Here is a 15,679-nt window from a genome sequence, read left to right as displayed (position 1 = left end):
GGGCAACACAGAAATAATTATAATAACATTTACGCTAATTCTTTGCCGCCGGGTACAAAGGGGTCCAAGCCAGAAAATGCGATTGAAGTTGAGCTAATGTATGAAAATAAATGAATTTTTGAGCATTGATCCTCTTATTTTTATATGAAGGAGTTGCTCTAAATTTATGTTTTTGATACCAAATAAAAGAGCTTATTCTTATTTCATCAAAAACCGAAAATTGCAATTTTGTGACTTAACCCCTTTGTACCCGGTGGCAAAGAATTATAACCCCTTTAGCAATACTAATAGATCTGGTCAGTCCAGAAACTCCTGTAATGACTCAGGGCAAAACAGAAATAATCATAATAACAATTACAACAACAATAATAATAATTATTATAACCAAAACTCTTGTAATAATACTAATAGAACCGGACAACTAAGATATTCCGGTTCCTCAATGACTCGAAACTCTCCAAATAACAATAGTAATTACAACAGTAACTATAACAATAGTTATTCCAACAACAACAACTCAGGGCGCTTGGGAAATTCCAATCAAACCAGAATGTATTCCAGGCCAAATCCAAATGGGAATCCAGAACCAATGGACACCCTTTCTGCCTCGTTCCAAAGGCAAATCAACTTACAAGACTCGGAATTTCGAGAAACCAGCCCTCCGGTAGATTACCCTATATCAGGGATGGCGAACCTTTTTAGAGCCTCGTGCCATTTAAAAAAAAATATTTATTTGAGGTGCCTTCGGCGTGCCATACAGTTTTGATCTAGTTTTTTTTTTTGACCACTAGAAGCAAAAATAATTAATTTTAAACAACGCAGAGTTTTATTTGTAAACACGCCTATTAATTTAAATTTGAAAATAACAGATTTATGCGTGTAGTTCGTTTTAATAAAAAAACAAAATTTCACATTAAAGGCATAACTAAATGGCCACTTTTTACAAAGGAGATTTACAAAACTATTATTTCTTTATAGCGCTATATGTTTAAAAAAAAAAACTAAAAAAATTGTTTTTGGAATAAAAAAAATAAGCTTTCTGCATCATTGTTTCAAATTTTACGTTCGGAAAAACTGAGTTTGAAAAAAATAAATTTGAAATTTTTCACTTTTCAATTTTTAGATGTACCTCAGGAAAATAAAACAAACAAATAAAAAGCGAAGGAAATATTGTAGTATGACTTCTCTTGTTGTGAACTCGATGCGAAGTAGTTTATATAAGGGCTACGTTTCGTCACTTTAAGCAAAATGCAGGCTGAACTGAAAGAAAAAGTTGGAATCATCTGACAATCTGCTTCTAAGCGAATCTTTAATATTATTCATTTGGACAAATTTTTTTGGAATTGTTCGTCGTATTGCCCTCCGCCCTCTCTAGTTAGAGTGATTCCAACTCTTTCCTCGTTTCGATTCGATATCGGACAAATTCGTTCAGCTACATTTCAATTTCTTCAATTTCCAACCATTAAAATTTAGATATGTTAAGTTTATCAAAGGATGTCGTATCAGGGTCTATAGTAGACCTAGCATTTAAGATAATTCTTTAGTTTGTAAAAACCTAATTACCTGCCGATAAAAAACTGTTCAGTTAATTTTACTTCGTCTGGTTTTTCACGTAATTTCAATCCGTTCTTCAGAGCGTGAGTATCTTCTTCTGAGAAGAAGATATTTTTACAGTTTTACAAAATCTCACGAAAAATTTTACTAAAAATCGTTGAATGTCGCTCAAATGGCAATTGGATTACTTAATTGGTGGCGTGCCGGAAATATTTTATGGCGTGCCACCAATGGCACGTGTGCCATTGGTTCGCCATCCCTGCCGTATATAGTCATAGACTAAAATCACCAACCACAAATTTAGAATTTTAATCGATCCAGGCTCGGAAACGAGTATAATGAACGCGAGAATTCGCCATCCCAAAAAGGCAAAACAGTTAGAAAAACCAGTCAAAATTAAGACCACAAGCACACCTCTCTTCATTGATAAAAAGGTGAAAATACCCTTGTTCAAAGAATTCGGCAAAAATAAAACTGCAGAGTTTCTAGAATTCAAATTTCACGATATTTTTGACGGATTAATAGGTAACAATATTCTTCTACCCTTAGAGACTATTCTTGACTTCAAAAAGAAAGTCTTGGTTGTACATAATATTGAAATACCAATTTTCTTTAATAAAGATGAAGAAGAGTATGAAAGTTAAATACCAAAACTAGAAATATATCACACCGAAACGAGTAATGATTCAATTTCTAATCAAATTAGAATAGATCATTTGAATACAGAAGAAAAATATAAAATAACTGCTATTATTAAAGAATTTTCTATCATTTTCTATAAAAAAAGACGTAACTTAACCTTTACAAATGCGGTTAAGCATGAAATAAAAACAGTTAATGAAATTCCTATTTATACTAAAAGTTAAAGATACCCTCAAATTCATAAAAAAGAAGTATCCAAGCAGATACAAGAAATGCTTGATCAAGGTATAATACGTCCTAGCAACTCTCCATATTTTTCCCCCATTTGGGTCATTCCTAAGAAGTTAGACGCTTCCGGTGAACAGAAATGGAGAATAGTAATTAACTATCGAAAACTTAATGAAGTCTCAATAGATGATAAATTTCCTATTCCGAATATTGACGGCATATTCGATAAACTAGGAAAATGTATGTATTTCACGACACTTGATTTGGCGAAAGGTTTTCACCAAATCGAGATAGCAGAAGAAGATATAAGAAAAACAGCTTTTTCAACCGATATGGGTCATTACGAATTTGTTCGTATGCCTTTTGGTTTGAAAAATGCGCCTGCTGCCTTCCAAAGATTAATGAATTCTGTTCTATCATAAAGTCATATCTGTGATCAGACTAACTTAGTCCAACTGCAGCATGTACTGCTGTTCATAGACGTCGTTATGTCGTCAACGTCGCACAGTGTGAGAATTCGCTCATCTAGCGGAATTTAATTGATAAAATCAGTAGCACAAATTGATGCGAAAACAGGTTTTACTTATAGCCTAAACCATCTAATAAGCGAATAAGAAGAAACATCTATGTGGGAAGCATGTAAAATAAATATAATTAATCTTGAAGTTCCAGTTTGTGATATTTTCAGTATCAATTGGCTTGTGAAAATAGTTTTGGTATTTTTTTTCTTGTGAGTGCTGTGTATGTTTTTTTTATTTTTTTTTTCACATTTGAAGTGGTGTAAAAAAAACGTGCGTTTGATGCGGGTTTGAATAAAAGTTTTATTTATTTTATATTGTCTAAATATCAAGGTTCTAGAAACAAAAAGTAAATGAATTTTTATTTCACATGGTATTTCAGTTTTTTACTTGGTGATTGAAGTTAAAAAAATGTGTTTTTTTCAATTTTTTACATTTATTAGAGCAAAACTTTAGTTATTCCGCACTATTGCGATTTATAAAAATATTCACTTAAAAGCTACACTTATTATCTGTCAAGAATCACTTAAATCTGGCACCCCAATTATGATGCAATATTTTTTTTCCGATGTTTCAAAAAACTTGTACTTTCAGAGATCTGTACATACAAAAATTGACGAGATATTTAAACAATTGTTATTATATTTTATTATTGATATGTTTATAATTAATATTGCAAAAAAAGAATTCTCATAAAGTTAAGTTTGTAAGCGCTATTAACTTAATTCCGCTAAATGAGCGAATTCTCACACTGTTGTATAACTTTCGACAGTTATACTTAGGATTTCGCATTGATTAAATTAACACAACTATTCTTCTCTACGTTTTGAATGAAACTCAACTTGTTTTGTCATTCCGATAGTCGCGAGCCCAACTTCCTCAGTGGATAATCGTCGGCACGTTTAAAAAGTCAGCACAATTCAATTATTGTCTCATTGCACTTTGGTTAACCCAAAACAATATCCGAAAGATGATATTGAATGGACAATCAAAGTGAACATTATAATTGAAGTGTGCTGAGTTCAACGCACGACGATTTCCTCTGGTAGGTTGTAATGAAGCATTACAATTTGCTTTAACATTTGTTGCCCTTTACCTGATTTATTTAACCTAACCTTGAATTCAATTAAATAAAAAAAAGGGTAATGTAAAATAACATACGATGTTCCCACGATGTGCCCTGCATGAAGAGCAAATCCCATCTAACGATCATCTATAGCAGCCAACAACGCTGCATCGATATCCACCACACACGATAAAGAAGAATTTAGATAAGAAAGGAGAATTTATAAAATTTTCTTATCAATCAGTAAGATCTACACTGATGGTATCGATTTGGAAACGAACAACAGTGATGCGTTCTTTTATTCGACGATGTTAACTATTGTTAACAATAGTTAACTTTCATCGTTCCTAAATGAGAAAAAAGTTACAAAGTGTAACATCGTGACGTCACAACATCGTTCCTAAATCCAGTGTTGAAGTGTCAAATAGTTACATTTTGTTACTTTTTCCAACTCTTCTTCTGGACTTGAGTTTCAATGTTAATCTGTCAAACACAACTAAATGAGGAAGAGAGGGGATGATGTGAGAAGAGAATTTCTTGTTTGTTTCCATATTTGAAATTATTGAATGCATATTTTTGTTTCAATTTGCTTAGAATTCAATTAAAAAGAATTATTTCAGTACCAAATTAATTTTTTCTTGTTCATTCATTCATAAAATTAATCTCAAAAATTTTCTTTTGACAGATCAACAAAATGTATCATTTAGTCGTTCCTAAATCAAAGTTAACATTTTGTAACAAAATGTAACAAAAACAAATACAACGATTTTTTTGACATAACAACAATAGTTAACATTGTTCAATAAAAGAACGGACCACAGAGCTCGGTGGTGAATATGTTTTATGAAAATAAAACCATACATGAGGAGAGGTGTGGTGAATAACGATAGAATATGTTTTGCTATGTAATATTATGAATGAGCTGAAGTGTGGTGAATAATAAAGGAAATATTATTATTATCACTATAGTGCAAGTATGTAAGCAAAATACGAAAATTTTGCAAATGTTTTCGTTCGACAAAAAACTATTGAAAATAACTCTTTGTGCTTAATAATTCACACTGAGTTAAGTTCAATAGTAATATAAGAAGCCGCCATACAAACGACAAAATCATCATCGTGATCATCGTAAGGAGAAGCAACTCCAGGAGTTAGAACGGAGCTAAGTAAGAAAATAAAATAAAAAAATAAATTATTAGACTTCCCCCCACCGCTGGTACCAGTGTACCAGATTACCGGAGGCAACTCCGTGATTTTTACCGGGGGCAACTCCGTGATTTTTACCGGGGGCAACTCCGTGATTTTTACCGGGGGCAACTCCGTGATTTTTTACCGGGGGCAACTCCGTGATTTTTACCGGGGGCAATCCAAGATTTGCCTATCAACCAAAACCCTTCCCTGCTAAAGAAGTCGAAGGAAGCCGCCGACCGACCTGAAGAAATCATCAGGAATTACCAGCGCGAAAGAACCGTCAAACGGAGTGTTTTTGACTAAAAGGCCTAAATAAACACAAGAACCGGAACCAGACCATAATTATTAAGAGAATTGTTTGTTTGTTAATTAAGATTTAAGAGTTAAATAAAAGTAAAACCTTTTGATTAAAGTTACCTGCTTACTTTAATTTGTACCTTGGAATCCGGCGAGCGAAACCTCAGCCTTTGACAAAAAAGCACATCACAAGGTATGGAACAACAACAACACTGTGCGTCGCACAGTGGCCCGTTTAGGAAAAAGTGCTTGCAATATTCATTTTTCGGGTGGGCCTATAATGAAAAACTTTTTAGTTCACTGGATTCACAAATGTTTGGAGCTCGAGTATTCGAAAAAAAATTTTCAATCTGGGTTATTGGTGTGCCTTTATAGAGCAGGCCAAAGTTAATAATTTTTTGTTATGAAAAAAAAAATCTGTTATTTTATTTCTTTTCTTAGTTTTGAGAGTTAGAACTAGGAAGAGCGCTTATGAAAGCTTTTCATTTTGTTTCTTTCATAAATGCTATGTTATTATTTAAACAAAAATTGGAAAAAAAAGAAAAAAAATATTTTTTAATTGTTTAATTTAATGTTTTTTGAAACACCGTTTTTTACACACTTTCGACTTCAAATTGCATAAAAAAAATTCCTACGTAATCAAATCAAGCTCAGCTGATTCAAAATCCTTCTTAAAAAAATCCAAAAGCTCAGCTGCGTCATTTTGCATCGAACTGAGCTAGAACGATTTGATCTGATGAAGTCAGTCATTTTTTTCGACATTTTTTTTTTTCATTGTAAAAATATTGGAAAATTAAAGTTCTTTGTTTTGCGTGTGGTGGATTTCAATAACGTGATTTTTTATTTAAAAGGAAAAAAATATTTTTTTTCTTCGTTATTATTTTATGTATATTTAAAGCTCTAATAAAACTTTTAATTAATTATGGATTTGTTTCTGGGTAGGTATTAGGATGTTACACAGAGGTTAAGCCCGCGCTACTAAATAATTGTTCCCTACGAAAACTGCGGAGTGGGTAGAAATTATCGTTTAAGACTTCACTGGCTTTGGCGCTTTTTTTTGTCCGGAAAGAAAGATTCCAAATTTTAAAAATTTCCTATACAATTTGAAATTTGAGATTCGAAATTAGATAACTTGCGAAATTATCTAGTTTGGGCTCTTGTGAAAACGGGCTATAAAATTAAGACACAGATAATATATTTACATAGATATCGCACCCAGTGCAAATAAAAATGACCACTTTTTGTATCCCTTATTTTCAAGAGATTTGTTATTGTCAAACCTTGCAACCAAATTCAGCAGATCAAAATCAAACAACAAGAACAAGATCCAGCCACAAACGCTAGCTTGCAAGTGTCTTTCGAAAGATACAAACATTTTCTTTTTGCCATTCCTTTTCGTGTGCCAACACAACTTTCAACTGTGCAGGTAGTTTTTTTTCTGTATAATTTTGCCATGGACAGCCAAGAAAAAACATTTAAAGAAGATAGAAAACATAGTAATTTTTAAACAAGTTTTGTTAAAATCGAATCATTTTTGTAAAAGATAAAAATAAAAACTCAAAAAATCGTATTTTTACATTTTTTTCAATATTTTTGAGGTTATATAAAAAAATGGTTTGAGTTGTAGCAATTTTTACTATCTACAACTTTTGTATTCAACTTTTTTCGATAGGAAGTCTACATTTGCCAGAAATCTTAAAGAACCACGATTTTTCACACCCACCCCACTTTTTCGCCCACCCACACCCTTCTCCCAATTTGTTTTTGGGCAATTTATTTTTCCCCTTTCATATACCATTTATCCAAAATTTTTCAACCACCCTTATGCTGCTAATATTTTTTTCAACTTTTGCCCTCTGAAAACCGGATTGGCACTGGTCTATAACTGCATTAATGAAAAATAATTTTTTGATTTTTTTTTTCATAATTCAATAAAATTAACCACACCAAGTTTTACTGAAATCCTGTGAAAAACGTGCTGAATTTGAAATTTTAAATTATATCTCTATGTACACAAATATTCATCTCTGTCCTCAATGTGAAACAGTTCATTGCGGTATTTTTTTTCTATTATCCGCAAGTTGGCACATAAGTAAATACACTCAAGAAATACAAAAAAAATCCACATAAATTAAGGAAAAATCAACAAAAAAAAAAAAACGAACATACCAAGAAAAAAAAAGAAAAAAAAGAAAAAAAAAAAAAAGAAAACACAACAAGCAACTTGACAATACAATACGAATAAGAAGCAATATATAAATCTGAGTATGATTCACGCTAGTTTGATCGAACTGGGACGTAGTAGTACGCCCCATGGAATTGAAAAATGGTAATTTTTTTTCCTCTGCGTGCGTTATCTATGTAACTATATTATCTGTGATTAAGACTTTTCCATTTTTTCTGCGTATTGCGCCATTCGCCGGTTGGCCCAACTTCTTTCTTGTCGCAACTTATTTGCACCCGCATCCGCATGAAAATCCGCATTGATTATTGCGGATGCGGAGGCGGATGCGGGTGTCCCAATTCATGCAGATGTCCCGCATTTGCGGATGCGGGTGCGAATATCCGCAACATCCCTAGGTATTATTGAATTCCATTCAGGTACTTTAATTGATAAGTGCTTTTTACCGGATTAAAGAGTTTTCTAATATTTTAATTTATATATAAACAGGTAGTTTTCATGGGATGTCATAAAATTATAAGTAATAAAAGGATAAGAATATTTTTTAGTGCTGGTATTTATGCATGGAATTTGTTTTGAAACTTGCGTATACCCTTCGACAAGAAGGAGAAGACTCTGATGAATCTATTGGGACCAAGGAGATGGAAAAGAGAAGAAAACAAGCGATTTCGAGACTAGCTTGGACTTGATGTGGATAAACCAAAGCAAGGCAATGGAAATACTAATGATGGAAACACTTCAAGGAGATTTTTTGAACAATCAGATGCAACCGCTCGAATAACTGGAGTCAATGGAGATTATGAGGCTGAAAATAATACTGAATGTTTTTAATTGCAGGGAAGTAGCGAATACAGTTAAATTTGGTGAGTATACTAAGAAAACAGCAGAGCTTCTAAAACAAAAGTATCCTAAAAGAGGATTCGGCAGAATGAAGACTTATTAAACATGCTTGCAACCTCATCGGATTCTCTTCTTTTTCCTTACACAGTGGGCAGGAAGCATCGATAGGTTGCATAAAAATGTCGACAAAAACTGCAAGTTGGGTTGTATTTGTTGATGATTATACGTGCAAAATCCGTTGGAATTGAAATCCTAGCTTCATATTTTTGTATTTCTAATCGGGACAATTTGGAATAAAAATCTTAGGGAGAGTACGATAACTTAGGCGACAAGAATTGATAAAGGTATATTGTAGAGGAGTTTAATACAATAATTTTTCGCTATGGGAGGGGGGGTCCATCTCCCCCCGTTTACGCGGGAGGGGCAATTTTCTAAAATATCCCGTTAAATAAAAAAAAAAATATTAAAAAACAATGGCAACACTTACAGTTATGAATGATACCTTTTTCAAAAGCCAGAATTGTATACTTGATTCTATATTTTAAATAAAATTATTGCAATTAATTGTTCTCGAAATAATCAACTTCAAAGTCCAAATTTGGGAAAAAAGTTGAAAAAAAAAACACATTAAATACTATTTTTACCAAGACTAAATTTAAATATGAAATAAATCAATGAAATAAACTGCCTCAATTGATTTATAATCAAATTCTGAAAATTATATGCTTCTTTGCATTCTAGTTTTTGAGAAAATTGAAAATTAAAAAACTACCTTTTTATCAGATCTGTATTTTTTAGCTGTTTTCATGTTTACATAAACATAATGCTTGCAAGCAGTATGCCCTCTTGCGACCCCCCTGCTTAAGCTCACTTTTATAGGATTTGGGGTGGGTGCGAGTTTGGGTGAAGGCAAATTTTCTTCAGAATTTAAAAGTTTTTTCGATTTCAAAAGAAACTTTGTACATACCCAACCTTGACCCCACCCCAAATCAATCCTATAGTGTGCCCAAGCTGAGGGGTTGCAGGGGGGCAGACCCCCTTAGCCATCTCACTTTGATACGCCTTGAACTTCATATCTTTACCATTTTTATAAAAAAATCGCGAGATTCTTAGGACCAATTTCAAATGGCCTTAGCGAAGCAACGAAGTTGTCTTACCGGGGCAGAGGACCCAAAAAGAGAATTTAAATCCTGAGAACCCGCGAAGTGAGTCAGGTATGATACTTTTAAGTTAAAAAGCTGTTCATATTGTCGAAAATAGTTAAGAAAAAGAAAATCTGATAAAAAGGTAAATTTCTTATTTTCAATTTTCTGGGAAATTATAAGGCATAGAAGCATATGGTTTTCAGTATTTGATAAGAAATTGATTGAGGCAGTTTATTTCATTGATTTATTTCATATTTTAATTTACAGTCTTGGTAAAAATAGTATTTAATATGTTTTTTTTTCAACTTTTTCCCAAATTTTGACTTTGAAGTTGATTATTTCGAGAACAATTAATTGCAATAATTTTATTTAAAAATTAGAATCAAGTGTACAATTCTGGCTTTTGAAAAAGGTATCATAGATAACTGTAAGTGTTGCCATTGTTTTTTAATAATTTGTTTTTTAATTTAACGTGATATTTTAGAAAATTGCCCCTCCCGCCTAAACGGGGGGAGATGGACCCCCTCCCATAGTAAAAAATTATTGTATTTAACTCCTCTACAATATACCGTTATCAATTCTTGTCGCCTAAGTTATCGTACTCTCCCCAAGATTTTTATTCCAAATTGTCCCGATTAGAAATACAAAAATATGAATAACTTTTGAAAAGGAGCAGCTAGGATTTCAATTCCAACGGATTTTGCACGTATAATCATCAACAAATTCAACCCAACTTGTAGTTTTTGTCGACATTTTTGTGCAACCTATCGATGCTTCCTGCCCACCGTGCTTAAGACATGTAAGAAACCAAAAAGATCTGAAAGAACAATACTCCCCAGAAACGACGAGTTTATTACAAATTACCCAGGACTTAGATGATAGTTTTCAAGAAATCTAGTGTTGTTAATATGTTAATATGTTAATTTGTTACTTTTATCTTTTTCCGCTGTTTGGCTTGTAATATATTACTGAAATACATTATAAATGTACTCGTGTATAAAGAAAAATAAAAAATTGCATACAAATAAAAAAAAATGCTTTTTTACCCACTGTTTCACTCGAATTTTCTCTTTTCCTTTTTCTCCACTGTGTGTGAAGTGACTCAGATTCGTTCAGAAATAGATTTTTGACGATTGTATACAAAATACCATTATGTTTATCACCATATCTAAAACTTTTTACTTTAACACCAAATTCTGAAAAAAATGTTAAAATTGTGGCGATATCTTTGTTTGTTTAGAAGATATTAATTTTGCAAGCAAAAAAGTCAAAACGGGCCACTGTGCGTCGGTTGGACAGATCGCGCAGCCAAAATTTTATGGCTGCAGAACTCATGAAAAAATTTATGTATTTGGCTCTTGATTCGATGTTTTTATTGTTATAAATGTAAAAATAAAAAAAAAAATAAAAGCAAACATATTAATTTATTATGGTGGTGCAAAAAATGTTTCTTTTTCGATTTTTCGAATAATTTAGGTTTTAATGACACAGAAAACTTCTAAATCGTGTTTTTTGATTTTTTTCGTATTAGGGCTTTAAAAAATATTATCTTCTACAGTTGCTTGTGGAATTCCAAAAAATTCATCGTGGGTGTTATTTTGACCAAATTATCGAAGGAAAAAAATTTCATAAGGGTGGATAAAAATTTTTTTTTATTAATTTACAAAAAAATAAATTTTCACGCAAAGAAAGTTTGTAAAACATGGTTTATGAAATATAATGCAAAACTGGGTAGTGTTTTCGCATTAGGGGACTCAGAAAAATGGTATATTTACATTTACTCTTGGAATTCAACCAACATCGATTTAATTAATTTGATATGAATTTAATATTACTATAGCAACAAACGGAGTTAACAAACTTTCGGTGCATTAAACTAATTTGTTTTACAAACGAAAAAAAAACGAACTCCTTAATTAAAAATATTTTTTCCCATCGATAAATAATTTATCGATCAAATTATAATTTGTTTCAAATGTGAAACGCTCGTATTTTTTATTCCGCTCTTAAAAGTAAAAGAAAAAAAATTATTTTTTTACCACCCTAATGTAACAGGGTTTACAAATTTTCCGTCTTATTAAAAATTAATTTTCGGGACCTGTAAAAGGAAATATTTTTTTGCTTATTAAACAAAACTCATTATGTGGCCATTTTTTATATATTTTTTCTGACGTTTATTAACACTCAGTGCCTGCAAACATTCTGCAGAATTGGTGTGTTCATTAATGCAACAAAGCAGGAAGACGATTGTACTAACGCAGATTTCCGACGTTTATGAAAACACCGAAAATTACATTTTTGTCGCTATTTTATCAGGATCTATAAAAAAACACGGTCTATATGCTGAAATTTCATAGATTCTAACTGAAACCTGACTATATACACAAAATCACCAAAATCAAATTGTGTTAATTGATTTTTTTATTTTTCAGTTTCAGCACCCGTACCCCAAGGAAGTGAAATTGCTAAGGATTGGGTATTTATAAACTACACGTTCAAAAGGTTTGAAGTCCGAAGCTTGGATTAAAAGGAATCTTCATTAATTGTAGAATAAAGACATTTAGTATTTAATTAATTCTTTGGGTTGTTTTTATTCATTTAACTTTCCGTCTGAAAATTATTTGCAACACCAAATTTGCTTTACCAAGAACATTTAGGGAAACCAAACTTATTTTTGATAAAGATTTTTTTTTAATTTCTTTTATCATAATATTTTATCATTTTCAAAGAAAAAGTTAGTCAAAAAGGTTGGTTTCTTTCATTTCACTATTTTTTTTTTCTTTGAAATATGTATGTAGGTTATGATGAATAAAATAAAAATCTTGCCTTGAGAAAATATTTTTTACTCAATCAAACACACTATAAAATTTGACTGAGTCAAATTTTATATATAAATATACAGGGTGTCTCGGAATGAGATAAAACTATTTCGGGGGATTATTCTTGGGTATATTCTAAGAACAAAATTAATGTACAGTAACTCTCTATCTGCAAAATTGATACCCTTAACGATGATTTAAGAAAACTACAAAAATATATTTTTAATTCTTACTCATTTTTGACTAAAGTAAAAAAACACATTTTTTTTAAAGATTTAACTTGATACTCCAGTCAAAGCGTCATTTGACCTTGCGCACAGAGGCACTGCCAGTTTTTATTTCATGGAGCGATAGGGGTATATTTAAAAGGCTTAAACCCAATTTCTCACCACCTGATCATTCTTTTTAGCGGAGCTATTCACAAAAATGCATTTTTTGGGATATTTTACTTCTAAGCTAATATCTTTGACAAACAATTTCATTGTATTTGAGTGAGTAAATACAAAATGGCAGCCATAATATTATATTGTAAACGGTGCAAGTATTGGCTAACAAAATAAAATATTGTTGTAGTCCTTTAAATTATCCACAATTAAAAAAAAAATTAGCTCTCTACGACTACGACCCAATGGCTGCCATTTTGTATTTACTCACTCAAATACAATGAAATTACATACAACAATAGAAAATATTATAAGGAAGAGAATGTACATACATTTGGCTATTGGCTAACAAAATAAAATATTGTTGTAGTCCTTTAAATTATCTACAATTAAAAAAAAAAATTAGCTCTCTACGACTACGACCCAATGGCTGCCATTTTGTATTTACTCACTCAAATACAATGAAATTACATACAACAATAGAAAATATTATAAGGATAGCCAATACTTGCACCGTTTACAATATAATATTATTTTTTATTTGTTTCAACAAAAAGAATGTGCACCAAATAGATAGAAAATGTTGTAACGAACAATTAATAGCTTTATTTTTTGTCGTAGGACATTCTGAAGCCGAGTTATTCCCAAAAACCGATATTTTTGGCTGTTTTCGCACCGGTTTTGCATGCGTTCATTTATCAATTGCTCGGCCATCTTTGGTGATAAAGAGCTCATTTTTTCTTTAAAATTCAGGACATGAACAGGGCTACAAAACAGGTTAGAAAAATGTCAATCATGATACAAGCTTTTTTCGAAATAATGACAAAAATGTGTTTTTTAAAAACAAGAACTTGACTTTAAATGGCTGCCATTTTGTATTTACTCACACAAATACAATGAAATTACAAAAAATATTATAAATATGAAATTACTTATAAAATATTATAAGGAAGAGAATGTATGTTTATTTTTTGGTCTACGACAATCTGGAGCAAATATATTAGCTTAGAAGTAAAATATCCCAAAAAATGCATTTTTGTGAATAACTCCGCTAAAAGAATGATCAGGTGGTGAGAAATTGGGTTTAAGCCTTTAAATATACCCCTATCGATCCTTGAAATAAAAACTGACAGTGCCTCTGTGCGCAAGGTGAGGCCCTTTTTTCCGACGCTTTGACTGGAGTATGATGCAGGTTTTCCTAAATATCATAAAATCTATGGGTTTTCTGGCAAACTTTTTAATGACTTTTTTGTTCATTATTGTTTTCTTCGTAAGTATGAATTTATAAAACACTGTTAATTACACATGAAAGAAGAAAAGAATGTCTTTTAAAAATTACTATCTGAGTAATAAAAAAAGATATTAACAGTTTTCACATGCAGTTACAAAGAAGAGCATTTCTTCTAAAAATCAAGTTATTAATGAATTTTCTATCATAAGTATTAGCGGAGATATTAACATTAACATGAGTGAAGGCATACCAAAGGGTATCAATTTCGCAGATAGAGAGTTACTGTAGAACAATTTTATTCTTAAAATAAATATACCCAAGAATTATCCCCCAAAATAGTTTTATCGCATTCCGGGACACCCTGTATATATTAGTGTGGTCCAAAAAATATTTTTTTTCGATTTTCGTTCGGGCAGGTGCTTAATGTGTTCCACTTTTCTATAAATTTAACGTTGTGAAATTTCAATTCGCTATATTAAGCGTAGGAGGGTGCTGGTAACAGCTCAATTTTTAGGTTTTGTAGGTAATCTTGTTTTGTTTTCCTTTTTTTTTTGAAAAGAAAATATTTTATTTAAGTTTTACGTATCTTTATAAACCATAAGTTTTTTTTTTTTGAAAATAAAGTGAGCAATAATTAATAATAATAGGTAAATAATAAGCAAAACATGAAAATAAAAAGTCTGTGTACTTCCTGTTGTAGAAATTTACTTGGAAGTGGCCCCAGAAATTATTATTTCGATATTTTTTCAGAATAAGTACAACAACCACAACTTTCAAGCAGTTTTTAACTTAAAAAAAAATGTTCAAATATTTTGTTTTACTTTTTTCAAAAAAAAAGATAGATATATAAGATAGGAGGCGGAAAATTCTACAGTATGATACCAATAAGATGTGGAACCAAACTAAGGGGTTTATTTGAAAATTGTATTTTTCCTATACAAGCGTGGACCACCTTAATATATATGTATGTATATAAAATATATACATTTTTAAAATTCGCAATCAGTTATTTTTCTTTAGTGACAAACATCGTTAAATCAAACAATCGCACAGTGTGTCGTCCCCTTATGATATATCTTTTTTTTTTGTTAAAAATAAATATTTTCGCTATTTAAATATAATTTAGAAGTGTCAACTCATATGAAAACATATTTATCTTAGAAAATAACCCAGGTTATGTATTCAAAATAAGCTCCGAAACATGAATACCTCGGAAATCGAAAATATTTTGAGGAATTTACGCGAAACATCCACGTTTGGTGAATGTTTGAAAAATTTTGTTAATGTTATTTTCTTTATTTGAGTGTTGTTGTAAAACGTATAACAAAAAAAATTTAAATTTATAAAATTATATATAAGTTATTAAAATTTCTTTGATAAATAGCAAAAAAAAATTTAATTTTTAAACTTATTAAAAAAAAAACATTGAAAATCATATCGATATTTTTTTATATTATTTTGCCTAAGGTCTATACTTAATATTGGCAAAGTTTGGTCTGCTTCTGTTTGCTATTGCCAGAGATATTCACATTTATGTGCTACGAGCCAAGTACTCAAAACAATTCATTTTTTGAGAAACAGCT

General features: G+C 31.1%; 1 protein-coding gene across 1 annotated transcript in view; it reads left to right on the top strand.

Moving 5' to 3' along the window:
- LOC129906390 (serine/threonine-protein kinase tricornered) overlaps positions 1–12,238 on the top strand; it is a 103,672-nt gene extending 91,434 nt beyond the window's left edge. The window contains exon 5 of the mRNA XM_055982138.1: positions 12,096–12,238. Within this exon, the coding sequence (XP_055838113.1) occupies positions 12,096–12,190 (95 nt within the window). The 3' untranslated portion in view covers positions 12,191–12,238. The remainder of the gene's footprint in view (positions 1–12,095) is intronic.
- The last annotated feature ends 3,441 nt before the right edge of the window (positions 12,239–15,679 follow it).

This window comes from Episyrphus balteatus, chromosome 1, assembly GCF_945859705.1.
Source record: "Episyrphus balteatus chromosome 1, idEpiBalt1.1, whole genome shotgun sequence".
Classification (NCBI taxonomy): Eukaryota; Metazoa; Arthropoda; class Insecta; order Diptera; family Syrphidae; genus Episyrphus; species Episyrphus balteatus.
The sequence above is the reverse complement of the archived record's forward strand: the minus strand, read 5'-3'. Positions and strand labels throughout refer to the sequence as shown.